The sequence below is a fragment of the Ovis aries genome, chromosome X, assembly GCF_016772045.2.
Source record: "Ovis aries strain OAR_USU_Benz2616 breed Rambouillet chromosome X, ARS-UI_Ramb_v3.0, whole genome shotgun sequence".
In the NCBI taxonomy this organism is placed as follows: domain Eukaryota; kingdom Metazoa; phylum Chordata; class Mammalia; order Artiodactyla; family Bovidae; genus Ovis; species Ovis aries.
Genome location: NC_056080.1, coordinates 13,692,190 through 13,706,057, shown reverse-complemented (window position 1 = coordinate 13,706,057; position 13,868 = coordinate 13,692,190). Strand labels below are relative to the sequence as shown.

Below are 13,868 nucleotides of genomic sequence, written 5' to 3'. Positions count from 1 at the left end.
GCAGTCCAGGCTTCCCTGGTGGCTCAGACAGTAAAGAATCCGCCTGCAATGCAGGAGATGCAGGAGACAAGGGTTCAGTCCCTGGGTTGGGAATATCCCCTGGAGAAAGGGAGGGCTACCACTCCAGTATTCGGGAGAATCCCATGAACAAAGGAGTCTGGCAGGCTACAGTCCATGGCATTGCAAACAGTCGGACATGACTAAGTGACTAAGCGTGTGGGTGCACACACACACACACACACACACACACACACACACAGAGCAGTCTAGGACTAGGTTTTGAGTAGAGTTCTGTTGCTGGCTAGTTTCCTCATCCAGTTATTACAAAGTTCAGATGAGATTATGACCATATCAGTTTGCACTATACTTGGCACATAAGAAACTATTAATATATTCTTACTGCTATAATACCACCCTTACTAAAATTGTAATTATAAAAAGAGAAAGGATGCTTTCTTGTTGCAAATGGCTCATCGGCTCTTGGTCTTAGAATCAAATTCAGCCCACTGATGGTGTTTCATAAAAGAAGCCTTCTGTAGTCATTCACTGGGATTCTTTTCATTTGATTCCTCATCTGTTTGCTGATTTTTTTCTCCCTGGCCACCTTCAAAAATGAATCTGGTATCAAGAAGCTTAACTAAGAGGACTTTTGACATCAGATTTGGCTGAAACTGGAGGGCCTGAGGGCCACAGAGATTTTGATATTCAGTGATCCAAGCCTTCTCTGCCTTCTTACTGGGCTGGCTTTAGTCACCACCCACATTTGCAACCTTGTGCGTGAGGTGCACCGGGAATGTGGCTTCTAGCACTGAAAGATGCCATGCGGATGTTTATGGTGCATGCTGTTATCTCAAATTGGAAGTAGGCACTCTGTGAAAACATTCCTGAAGTAAAATAACTTTTACATTAATTATTTCTAAAATACATATATGCAACAGGAGACAAGGCATATCGAGAAACCACCAAGGCCCTTCATTCATTCAAGGTCATTCAATCCAACTGTTAAGAAAGGGTCGCATACATAGACATTTTTTTTCTCAAATGGTCCTAATCAAGATCTGACCAGATTTCAGCAAAGACACAGGGATATGGTTGAGAGAACATGAACATGCACTCAGCTGTTGAAGGTCTGGCTTCAAGTAGGTCATTTATTAGTGTTGAAGGTGGGTCTTTGTAAGCTCTGTTTAAACCACAATCCTCTCATGTAAAATGGTGCAAGTAAAAACAGCTTTCCTGTTTGCTTCACAGGATGTTTAGAAGGAACAAAAAGGCTAACAACCAATGGGAAAGTGGCTTATAAAACTCTGGAGGGGGATCCTGATGTTGTTGATGACAGCTTGCTTGGGATGACTGTGGGGGCCTTATATACACCTAAGTGTTGGGATGGAAGTAGTGAGGCAGCTCATATTACTTTTTCCAAACAACAGCCCACCAAGCTCCTCCATCCATGGGATTCCCCAGGCAAGAATACTGGAATGGGTTGCCATTTCCTTCTCTAACAACAATAATAGTAAACACTTATTACTATGTGCCAGGCACTGTTCTGCCCCAATATGTCAATTAACCCATTTCATCCATAGAACATAATAATTGTTATTATGTCCACTTTTCAAATGAGGAAATGGAGGCACAGAAATTAAGTAACTTGCTTAATGTCATAATGTTTTGGAATGGCAGAGTCAGGATTTGGACTCAGAGGTGCAGCTTCACACCAGAACTCTTAACCCAACCAATAGGAGAGCATCCTAGAAAGAAGCCATCGGCGAAAACACTGCTACACTGAATCAACCTCCTGCTCCCACTGGAAAGACTTACTAAAAACCAGACGTTGGGGTAGGTTTCTCAGTTCAGCTGGTGGCTAGAACCGAGAGTGGAGAGGCACCATTGCTATTTTTCTCTCTTTCTAGGCTCAGGATGAATCAAGGGGGAATAATGCAGGATTCCTTTAACAAGCGTTTCCTGAGGCAGTCCATATACTGGGCAATACTCTGCTGCCTGCAATGGGTAGGAGCGAATCACCTAGAAAACAGCCTCTTGAAAGTAGTGGGGGTAGGGGAAGGCAACTACAAGTGGTCACATTCAACAGAAATACTCTGATTCCAAATTCCAGAGTTGAAAGATGGGGTCTTATCGCAAAATGTGACTGAATGACCAGGATATTCAAAGAACATACACAAGAAGATAGAAAAAGAAATCCACATCGTACTTACTTCATAGCCTTACTAAACAAGGACACTGTGTACATTCCCGCCTGGCTGGAGTTTCTAACCATAAATGCTCCTTCTTTCCCCTAAATAGAAAGGCAGATATGGAAGGGACAGAAAACATTTTCATTATTCTTGAAAATGACTTGTGCTGGTAGGTGGTAGGAAAATAGATCTTTTAAATGTCATTGACAGCACAGATTGCCCACTAGTTGGCACAGAAAGAACTCCCAGTTTAGCGTCCCTCTTTCCCTCATTCATTGTCTTTATAGGTTTACCCTATGTGCCTCAACTCTTCCTCTCCAGTTAATTTTTAACCTGTGATAGTTTTCCCTGTTTGGTGTTTGTGCAAGCCTAACATTTTAATCTTTCAGAAATAAAATTTAAAGCCAGCTATCCAGATGGTAAAGAATCTGCTTGCAATGCAGGAGACCTGAGTTCGATCCCTGGGTTGGAAAGAACCCCTGGAGAAGGAAATGGCAACCCACTCCAGTATTCTTGTCTTGAATTCCATGGATAGACCATGGGGTCGCAAAGAGTCAGACATGACTGAGTGACTAACACTTCTATCACCGTATCTTGCCCCTGAAACGTTTTAGAAAACCAAAGATGCAGAACAAATAATTTGTTAAATTTATGCTCAACCTGCCTTGCTTAATGTGCTGATTCTAAGCAAGTTTAGATTGAGACAAAGTGGATTTTAAAACTGTGAATGTGAAAAACTACTGAGTTAGATAATGGTCACCACCTTCTCGTTATTACCCCTCAAAGAAATAATTGGTGTGCTGTATCAGGTTGAACTATAGCAAAGTGTCATTTTTGTAGATCAAAAGAGTTTGCCATTGGTAAGTCCATTACCAACTAGTAACAAAATCTGATAGATTTACTCCCCATTATATCTGCTGTACTCTGGTTTAGGTGCTAATGGTGACAGAATTGAAGTGTGAGGTACAGATGGCCCCCAGTAAGTCTTCTCTTTGTATATTCCTGCTCTGGGCAGTCCCCTCCCACATTGACTCTGGGCTGGGCCATGTGATTTGCTTTGGCCAGTGGGACATTAGCAAACATGACAAAAGCTGAGACTCCATAATCACTTGCCCTGAACTGTGAGGCTTGGCCTCGTCAACCACTGCCTTGAGATCACCATGCTGTGAGGAAGCCCAAGTTAGCCACATGGAGATGGAACATGGCACCCACCCTGGTTGACTACGCCAGCTAACCCCACTGTCAGTCAGTCCACCAGCTAAAGGCAGCCACATGAGTGAACCTAAGCAAAACCTGCAGAAAAACTGCTGGCCCAGCTGCCTCACAGAATGGTGAGGAATCATACATCTTGTTTCCAGCCACTAAGTGTTTGAATGGTTTATTATAGAGCAAAGGGAATAGAGGGAGGCTAGATGTGAAGGGCCTGGTAACCCATAAGCCGAACAATTAGCACTATGGTGTCTGGACTGTATAATTACCAATAGGGTTTCTGTGAGCAGTGCGTTACCCTCTGAGCCCAACAACAGAAAGACGTTCTTAGAGGCTATTTTAAAGATGAAACTACTCACCTTTTGTCTCAGTAACTGCTCAGATTGTGACCTGGAGATGTTACCTGCAAACCAGCTGCAATAGAAAAGAATTCCATTTTGAGAATGAGTAGTTTTTAATTGCATAACTTGTCACTTAATGTTCTCATCTGTAAAATGAGGCATTGGCTTAGATCAGGGGTTTCCAAACTTGGCTGCTGAAGAGAATCACTTGAAGAGCTATTTTAAAAACTCAGATTCCTGAGTCTCCACCACCCAGTTGTGATTCTGGGGGTGGGGCCTACGTATCTTTCCTGATTGTTTCCCCAAGGCACACCTCTCACCCTGCTTTGGAATCTAGAAATGATGGAGACAGAGACTGTCTGTATGGTCACAGCTGGGCTTTCTGAATCAAAGGAAGCCTTCCATTTCATCTAAATACTAAAATCCATGATGAGAGGTTCACTCCCATTGGTTTAAATCTTTGTCAGTTGTTAAAGTACAATTATCTTTGGATAATTTTTGGGCTAGTCTTTCCCAGTCATTTTTATCTTAGTTTGAATTATTCCAACAGGTGCCTTCTGGAGGGTAAATGTAGGGGAAGTAGAGGCGGTGACATGTACTTTGAAAAAGCTCTCACTACACTTGTAGCCAATGAAACAATAACAGAACTCATACAAAAACAAAGCTAGTAATACGTGTTCTCCTGGTGTCCAGCTGACTTAGTCACTGTCAGGTAGCAGGTGTCTGAGAGATGCAGTGTGCCTTATTATTCCCACTTCTCCTTAATGCCAACCTCTTAAGTCCCTGGTGGCTCAGATGCTAAAGAATCTGCCTGAAATGCAGGAGACTTGGGTTCAGTCCCCAGGTCAAGACGATGCCCTGGAGAAGGGAATGGCAACCCACTCCAGTATTCTTGCCTGGGAAATTCCATGGACAGAGGAGCCTGGTGGGCTACAGTCTGTGGGCTCACAAAGAGTCGGACAGGACTGAGCAACTACACTACAACTAAGTCCAGGAGATGATTATTTGTGCCTAATTGTTGTTCAATGATAGAATCTTAGATTTTGGAAAGGACCTTAACAGCCACTTAAGACCACTCTGTCTCTGTGAATTGAGGTGAGCACACATTCTTACTTGCCCAGAGGAGTCCACTTTATGTCTGTATGGTCCTGTGTCTTTGTCCTATGTCCAGGTGTAACACTGAACAGTACATTCTCCCTCTTCTTAAAGTATCCTAGTTTGGACGTTCAATGATAAGGTCACCCTTGAAATAGGAATCTCCCAACAGTTGTGCTCAGTTGTGCTACTATGTGAAATTACTGCATCATAGCTAACTTCAAAATTGGACTCAAAGCTAATAAGAGCCTTCAAAAATCATCCTGATGAGGGCTTCCAGGAAAGAAATAATCAGCAGAAATGTCATAGGCTGTATCTATGAAGACAAAGCAAAATGAAGGATTGGGGGTCAGCTATGTAATAAATCCCAAGAATTTGTGCAGCCAATTTAGATCATCTAGATTGGGGGGGAAGTATATTGATGAGAATGAAAGAGGAGAGTGAAAAAGCTGGCTTAAAACTCAACATTCAAAACACTAAGAATATGGCATCTGGTTCCATCACTTCATGACAAATAGAAGGGGAAAAAGTGGAAGCAGTGACCGATTTTATTTTCTTGGGCTCCAAAATCACTGGTGACAGTAAATGCAGCCATTAAATTAAAAGATGCTTGCTCCTTGGGAGAAAAGCTACGACAAACCTAGACAGTGTATTAAAAGGCAGAGGTATCACTTTTCCTACAAAGGTCTGTCTAGTCAAAGTTGTGGTTTTTCCAGTGGTCATGTACAGATGTGAGAATCGAACCCTAAAGAAGGCTGAGCTCCAAAGAATTGATGCTTTCGAATTGTGGTGCTGGAGAAGACTCTTGAGAGTCCCTTGGACGGCTTGGAGATCAAAACCAGTTGATCCTAAAGGAAATTAACCCTGAATATTCATTGGAAGGACTGATGCTGAAGCTGACGCTCCAGTACTTTGGCCACCTGATGTGAAGAGCCAACTCACTGGAAAAGACCCTGATGCTGGGAAAAATTTGAAGGCAAAAGCAAAAGGGGATGGCAGAGGATAAGATGGTTGGAAGGCATCACTGACTCAATGGAGATGAGTTTGAGCAAACTCCAGGAGATAGTGAAGGACAGGGGAGCCTGGCATGCTGCAGTCCATGGGGTCGCAAAGAGTAGGACACGACTTAGCAACTGAACAACATTTTCATTAGTAACAGCCCAGGTTATTGTCACCCATCCTCCAGTTTCATGGCCCAGAACCTCACAGGAGTTTCTCCATGTAAATACAGCCTTTTCAGAAGAATAGATAGAAATATCTATGTCTAGTTTTAAAGGAACACAGAGGACTTTCAAAACTCACTCATAATCATCAAGGTTTTCCTCTTCTTCAGATGAACTTGACTCAGGGGAGCCCCTTAAGAAGAGAGGAAACGTGGTTAATACACACACACACGTGCACACACACACACACACGCACACACACACACAACCAAGCAATACTCCAAGTGCCTCACAGTGCCATGTCAAATCCCACCCTGCTTTTATCCACATAAATAAAATCTGCACTGTTAGATTTCCCTTTTTTGCACTTGGGAAGGGGTCAGCAAAGTGAAGAGAAGGTTGCTCACAAGTTGAGCTCATGCCCAGTTTCATGAGACACTGGCTCCTTGATACAGGAGGATCCCAGGAATGTAGATTTCTTTGACTCGGTCAGAAGAGCAGACTCGTGAAATAGATGAAATGCTTCAGGGACAGCTGTGATATGAAGTTAGAGGAAGTCTTGTGAGTGTATAGAGGTATTCTCAAAGAAGAGTTCCTTAACACCACCTTGTTTTCCCTCCGGCTCACATGCCTGAGCCAAGTAGGTTTGTGTTCATGCTGACACCTGTGTATATCATGTATGATGGGTAGGAAATATCAGTGTGACCTCAGAAGTTATCCATTCAGACCACTGTCAGGGTTCAAAGAAGCAAACTCCGTGTATTTGTTTGTTTTATAGTCACCTTAAAATTAAAGGCTAGTTGCAAAATTTTTACACCTGTGATTAGTTTTCCTGAAGATGAAAGAAATCCTGGCTGCAACAGAATATCTGAAGTTGATTTACCATGACATCTTTGAGGTGTTGTGATTTACAACATTTCTTTCCCTTTGGTTACTGCATGCCAAATCTTCACTGCTACAAAAAAGAGAGATAAAGTTTATAAATTTATATTTATTTACAAATGTTAAATGGCAAAAGTAATTGTTTGGATATGTTTTAGCTTTATTTAATATTGTGACCCATATATGTCACTTGGTTTGGAAATTTAAGCTAATGAGTCATTTTCACATTTTCATCCTTGCAGTGACCCCACTAAAAACTAGTCATTTGATAGGATGCCTAAACAAAAGAGAGTTTTTAATAATGGCTCATAATAACCCCAAACAGTAGAAAACTTGGATTAGTAAATCATCCTGGCTGGGTTTGTTCTGATTTTCTTGTATGTGTGCAGGCATTCTGTCATTAATATATTTTAATATAAGTTATTTTCCTCTTTGCCGTTATGCTTGCAATGGAAAGTCCTGAAAATACTGAACCTTTTAACTCCATGTGTACACACACAGATCTGCAGGGTTCTCTTCATCCTCTCCACCCATCATTTTATCTCTTTTACTTGGTGTGTGAAACAGCCCATGAGGAAGTGCCAACTTCTCCAAGTCCAAAGGTTGTTTTAGTTGGAAGGTAGGACCTATTTCCTGTTTGCCTTCACAACCCAGGCTCTTTTTCAAGACCACACTTCAGAGTGACAAGCTTCCTTAGCAAGGAAGTGCTCCTCTGGCTGCAGTTCAAGGAAAGCCTGGAAAGCCCCAGCTTCCCAAAGAGCCTTGCTCACTAGCAAAGCTTTTTCCCTTCAGCTCTTCATAAGAAAGCTCTTATTTAAAAATACCAAGCAATTTAGCCTTTTTGTGGTTTTTAAGAACATGTGGAGAGTGTCCATCAGTTGTGCATCACTTAGGTTTGTCCACATGATGGAATGCAATACAGACATTCACGATAATCAGGTGGCTTACACAACAGTGGGAAGGTAATGAACACTGCTGAACTCTACACTGCAACATGACGAAGGTGGTAAATTTTGTGCTGTTTTACCACAGCTGAAACATTAAAAAATTAAAAATGTAGTATATCCTCATGTCTTAAAATAGGAAAAATGTCCCAGATGTGAAGTGAAAAGTGCAAGTGGCAAAGAAGACTATAGGTGAAGGTGTACATCCTGAGAAGGCAGCCACAGCCTCGTTTGAATACTTGTCATTGGCCAGTGATGCCAAAGCACGTTGCAAAAACCTACCCACTCTAAGCTGTCTCAGATAAAGGATATATTTTAAAGATTTGGTGTTCTGGACTGTGGGGTTGTTTGGAGGAAGAAGGAAAGAAAGGAAAGGGAATAAAGTGCTCAAGTATTGTACGCATCATTAGATTCAGTCATCTAAATGGCAAGTCTGTGGTGCTGAGTCCCAGTGGGGCCAGCACTACTCTAGGCTTCTGGCTCAGGCACTGAGGATTTTCCGAGAGGGCAGCCCTGTCTCAGCCATGGCCTGTGCAGGCCGTGCTGAGGCTCAGCTCTGAGGCAGTGGGGTAATGTCTGCTTGACATGCTGTGCAGCTGGACTGAAAGCTGGGACTTACCTTTTCAGTTTTCTTACTTGCCACCAGTCAGGAAAGTCTTCTTTTGGAATATACTTCATGTTGATGTTTGACTGGGAGCCATAGTTTTTCTTGGAATCACTGTCATACTGGGCTAGAGTGGTACTTGAAGATGGTTCATCTACTTTGAGAATAGGAACTGCTCTAGGAATCTTCAGCTTTGGAGAACAAGAGATTCAAGTACATCACAGTGAGGCACAGATTCATGAGCTGGGAACTGACAATCAAAGTATATCAGCTTTTAAAAAAAATAGGAAAGAAAGGGGTAGTAACTAGTAGTCATAAGACATGGAGCAGCTGGAACTCTCAAACTTTCTTGGTTGGAGTATGAAGTGCATGACCACATTGGAAAGTTGTTTGCACATATCCTAGGACCCATATACGCCCAATAGTGAAACCAAAAGACATATAAAAGGATGTTCCATAGCAGAATTATTTCAATTAGGTAAAAACTGGAAATGACCTTATTGTGGCTGTAGTTGGCTAAATCATGCCCTTTCCCCAAAGATGTTTATGTCCCAGTCCCTGCAACCTGTGAGTATGTCACCTTACATAGTAAAAGATACTTTGCAGATATGACTAAGTTAAGGATCTTGAAATGAGGTGATTATCCTGTATTACTGGGATGAGCCAGATATAATCACAAGGGCACAAGTGAGATGCACGAAGGTCAGAGATTAGGGGGCAGGTATAAAGATGGAAACAAAGATCAGAGAGGAAAGCAGATGCTACCAATCTGGCCCTAAAGATGGAAAAGGGGGCCAGGAGCCAGGGAATGTAGGCAGCCCCCAGAAACTAGGAAAAATAAGTAAATAGATTTTCCGTAAAGCCTCCTAAAGGAGTACAGCTTTGTAGACCTGATTCTAGACTTCTGACTTAAAAACTATGAGAGAAGAACTTTCTGTTGCTTTAAGCAACTGAATTTGTGGTAATTTGTTACAGCAGCAATAAGAAACTCATACAGCATTATATTCACACAGTGGAATTCTGTACAGCAATTGAGGATAAACTGCAACCACATACTAAACTATGAGTGAATCTCATGAGAAAATAGGCAGTAAACAACTATATACTTTATAATTCCATCTATGTAAAGATCAAAGCTAGGCAAATATTCTATGATATTATATGTCAGCCTAGTGATTGCTTTTGGTGGGATGTAGTGACCCAAAGGGAAGATAAGGGTGGTCCTGGGGTTCTGAGATGTTCTGTTTCTTAATCTAAGTGTGGGTTATACAGATATGTTTGGTTTGTGAAAATTCATGAAGTTGTCCACTTAGGACTTGTATGTTTGTCTAAGTCCATGTTATACTTCATTAAAAATTCATATAGATATATAATCTGAATTTAATTTTTTCACATATTTAACTTTTTTCCAGGGATTGACATCCTAGTCATTTTAGCTATGTTATTTATGAGCTGTGAGGTGCTTCTTTCCAAAGATAAATGCAGTAGAAATTTCCCTAAACAGAAATCTAAACAGAATGACTAGAGAGCAGATTTTAATTTTCCTCATCTCAGTCCTCTACTGAATGATCACGTGAAAACAAGCAGAAGAAAACATGCTTTTCACAGTATCTTCTATGATCCCTGATCGCTTAGGGCAGCTTATAATCAAAACAGACTTCGTCACTGATTTGCCCAACTGATCATTTTCAACACATTTCACAAAGAATTCCTCACCAGAGACTAGATGCCTCGTTTGGGCTCCTAAATTTTCCTCTGCTCTTAGATTTGTTTAAAATAAACTTTACTGGAGCACAGTTTATATACCACATGCCACCCTTTGTGGTATTCACCCTTTGTAAGTATAGGATTCAGTGACTTTTAGTAAATTTATCAAGTTGAGCAATTATTATCACCATGCAGTTTTACCATTTTCCATTACTCCTATAAGATCTCTTGGGCCAATTTCTTAGTCAATCCCCATTCCCATACTGACCCTAGGTAACCACCAATTGACCTTTGCTTATTTTGGACATTGCTTTTAGGTGTTTTACAGAGCCATAATTTTCAAGCTTCAGAACTGAAGCATGTATCCAAACCAAAAAAACAATGTCACTGATAACAACATAAAATCCCCAAACCTTAATAATTCTATCAGTTTCCTGGGACTGCCATAACAAATTTTACACATTTAGTGGTTTAAAACAACAGAAATTTATCCTCTTATAGTCCTGGAGACCAAAAGTCCAAAGGCAAGTTTTCATTGAAAGGCTGCGGGGGAGGATCTTTGCTTGCCTCTTCCAGCTTCTGTTGAGTCTAACCATTCTTGGCTTGTGGCATCATAAGTCCAATCTCTGCTTAGGTCTTTAAGTGGCTACCTTCTCTGTGTATCTCTCTGTGTTCCCTCCTCTTCTTACAAGGACATCAAGAATTGAATTTATGATCTATCCTAATCCAGGATCTCATCTTGGTCCTTAACTAATTATATCTCAAAGACCCTCTTTCCAAATAAGGTCACATTCTGAGCTTTTGGGTGGACATGAATTTAGGGAGACAAAATTCAACCTGTGACAATAATGGATTTAGTTTTGTCTTTCATGTTGGTTTACAAAAATTATATGTTGTTTTGTTTTGGCTGTGCTCCACAGTATGGAGTTCCCTGACCAGGGATGTAACCCATTCCCGCTGGAATAGAAATGTAGAGTTCTAACAACTGGACCACTAGGAATGTCTCTAAAAATTATATGGTTTTTACTTATAGAGAAGTAAGCATGCATGAATGTGTGTAGGTGAAAATAAGTGCCCAAGCCGCCACAGAGCTGATGGGTGGATGCAGATGCGCTCTTCATTTCAGGTGAGCTTCCAGAAAACTACTGGGAGCCCATGTTATATGTCTCATGGCATTTGAGGAGGCTGACACCTACCTGGGAAGCCTAAAAGCAGGAAGTTATGGCTTTGAACCCAAGAAAGCAGGGCAGAAGGATAGCCTGTACTGTGAACTTGAGCCTCATACAATTTTACTAAGCAGAGAGATCAAGGCTCTGTTTGTTTTCCTGTAGGCCAGGTCCACCTTTGAGAGAGGGTTAGCAGGAAGCCATCTTGAAAGGAACTCTGCTCAAAATGAGTGAATGGACCCAGCAAAAAGTTGGAGGGGTAGAAACCAAAGAGCTAAGGTCAAGACGTTTGCTCTGTCATAAAACTACAGCCCAGGGGGAGACCCATGAAAGTCTCCCATATGATGAAGAGTCAGTGTTAGAAAACTATCTCACCCAGAAGCCACCACTACCAAATCATGATGGGGCCAGCCACATATGACTCTCTTTTCCACTAGACCTTCTCTTCCTGATCCTTGATCCTGAAAGGGTCAGAAATCTTAGCCTCTCCATGACCTCTTCCCCAAAGCAGGCTGCCCTCTGATGCAGACTTGAGCTAAGGGAAGGGGGTAAGTTTTAACTTGAAATGGTGTTTGGAGTCATATGATTATAGTATTGGATGGATCACTTTAGAGGCTATTCTCATGACTACTAGTAATTGGGAAATTTTATTTCATCTGAGGCGACTGGAAAACTATGAAATCTCCAGATTCCATCCAGGAACAGAGAAGAAAGCACACTGAGTGGCTTTGAAAAGATAATGGAGGAAAAGAATTATATTCTGCTGTGGTGTCCCATTCCTTTCCCAGGGCACTTACATGAGGCAGATTTAGCCACGCTGATGGTAGAGGAGGAATGCCAGCCAATAATAGCCGCCTGTTATATATCATACCATCTTAGGGACTTCTCCGTCATACACCATTTTTTTGCATTTACAGGTTAGAAATAGGCTTGGTTATCAAATGCAGAAATATAACATGATAAAATGGTTCTATGTTTGAATTTTTTATTTGCTACTGCCATGACTATTGGTGATAGCTCACGTCTTCTCTCTCTTGCTGGGCATTCTGAATGAAGCCCATGTTTTCTAGTCTTGAATTTGGCAACTCTCGGTTTATTTAATATATCCTGACTGTGAAAAAAAATTGAAATGTTGACTTACCACTCTGTCTGGGAAGATGGGAACCCTTTGTTTTTCTTCTTTGGGTACAGTGTGCAGATCAGCATCTGAAGAGTAAAACCAAGTAATATCAGAAGAAAATTTAAATAAAACAAAATAAAACACCCAATGTTATGAATCAAAAGAGTGAACTAGTTAGTGTGAGCAATATTCCAGATTACATGGACTTAGACACAACATCTGGAGTGATAATGTTGCTCTCCTGTATGATATCCAACTCAAATACCACTTCACCATTGATTATCAGTATCTTCCCGAGCAGATAAGAAATTCAAGTTGCTCTAAATTCTATAAGCTGTTAATTTATACAACATTGCAACCTGGTATTTGAATAATAGATATCTAATGTCATTGGGTAGTGTCAGTGACCCTAGGATTCAGAATCTGGGTCTGATTCTTCTTTGATTGGCTCACACACAATACATATAAATAGCTGATTTACAAGTGAACAAATCTATGCTAAACTTTTTCCTCTCCCTGTGCTTAGTATAATTGTTGGTTTTTCTTTCTACTCACATGTGTAGATAAATATCCAGGCTGTGAGTGTGAAACCAGTATATGCCGTTTAAGTGGGGTTGCCGTATGGTTTATTGACCCAGCTGGGACATTTCTGACAGTGATATGTAGGCTTTTATAATTATGCCAGGTCCCCAGCTGAAGAATGAGACTGTCTCAAACAAACTGGGGTGTATGGTCAACTTACTTTAGGCCATGTACTTTGGAAAGATGCCCAACTGTTTCCTTCCTCGTAGATGTGCCTGTGGGCTGCCCTGTAGCTCACAGAGGAGGTTGAGGGAGTAAATTACACTTAGGCAGATAGACAATATCACAACTGCCTGTGAGCCTAACGCCTCTACTAAATTCTGTAGTTTTCTTCAGAAGCTGGCAGAGAGCCTGTGGCACCCAGGACACATGGCAAGTGCCATGCAGACAGAGGCCAGGAAGATGATCCCAGGACAGTGCTCTCTCTGGCCTGTTTTCTTGCTCTTTCTCAGGAAGTTAGGGTGAGGTCAGAGCTGGAATCTGGCCTGCTGAGTAATAATGCCAACCACAGACAGAAACACTGGGGTTAATGATTACTGTTACAAGGAAACATTACTCTCTGGCCTTCACACTGGAGGGAAGATCCATGCACAGTACATTCTGTAAAGTTCAGTGAATCATTATCATTCATGAGTATAAAGGGCAATGTGATCTAATTAAGATCAGTAAATCTTCACTGTGTAGTTTCATTGAAATGGGAAACACAATGAATATTTAGTCACTGTATAAAATTACAAGTAGTAACATTAACATGATTCTCAGTGAATTTGAATAATATTTCATGTCCCTGTTTGTTCTACAGTTCTTGAAGTTGTTAGCATGTAGCTGATCCCATGTAATTCTTTAAAGTAGTTATAATCCAAGCA

At 41.2% G+C, this 13,868-nt stretch overlaps 1 protein-coding gene across 4 annotated transcripts in view; it reads right to left on the bottom strand.

Annotated features, from left to right (window-relative positions):
* BMX (BMX non-receptor tyrosine kinase) overlaps positions 1–13,868 on the bottom strand; it is a 45,869-nt gene that overhangs the window by 15,788 nt on the left and 16,213 nt on the right. For 3 of the 4 annotated variants that reach the window (XM_042242296.2, XM_042242298.2, XM_012106269.5), the window contains exons 6-11: positions 12,442–12,506; positions 8,443–8,618; positions 6,881–6,952; positions 6,137–6,190; positions 3,758–3,812; positions 2,211–2,290 (exon numbers count right to left, since the gene is read on the bottom strand). In XM_042242296.2, the coding sequence (XP_042098230.1) occupies positions 2,211–2,290; positions 3,758–3,812; positions 6,137–6,190; positions 6,881–6,952; positions 8,443–8,618; positions 12,442–12,506 (502 nt within the window). The remainder of the gene's footprint in view (positions 1–2,210; positions 2,291–3,757; positions 3,813–6,136; positions 6,191–6,880; positions 6,953–8,442; positions 8,619–12,441; positions 12,507–13,868) is intronic. The other variant, XM_042242297.2, reaches the window with a different exon arrangement.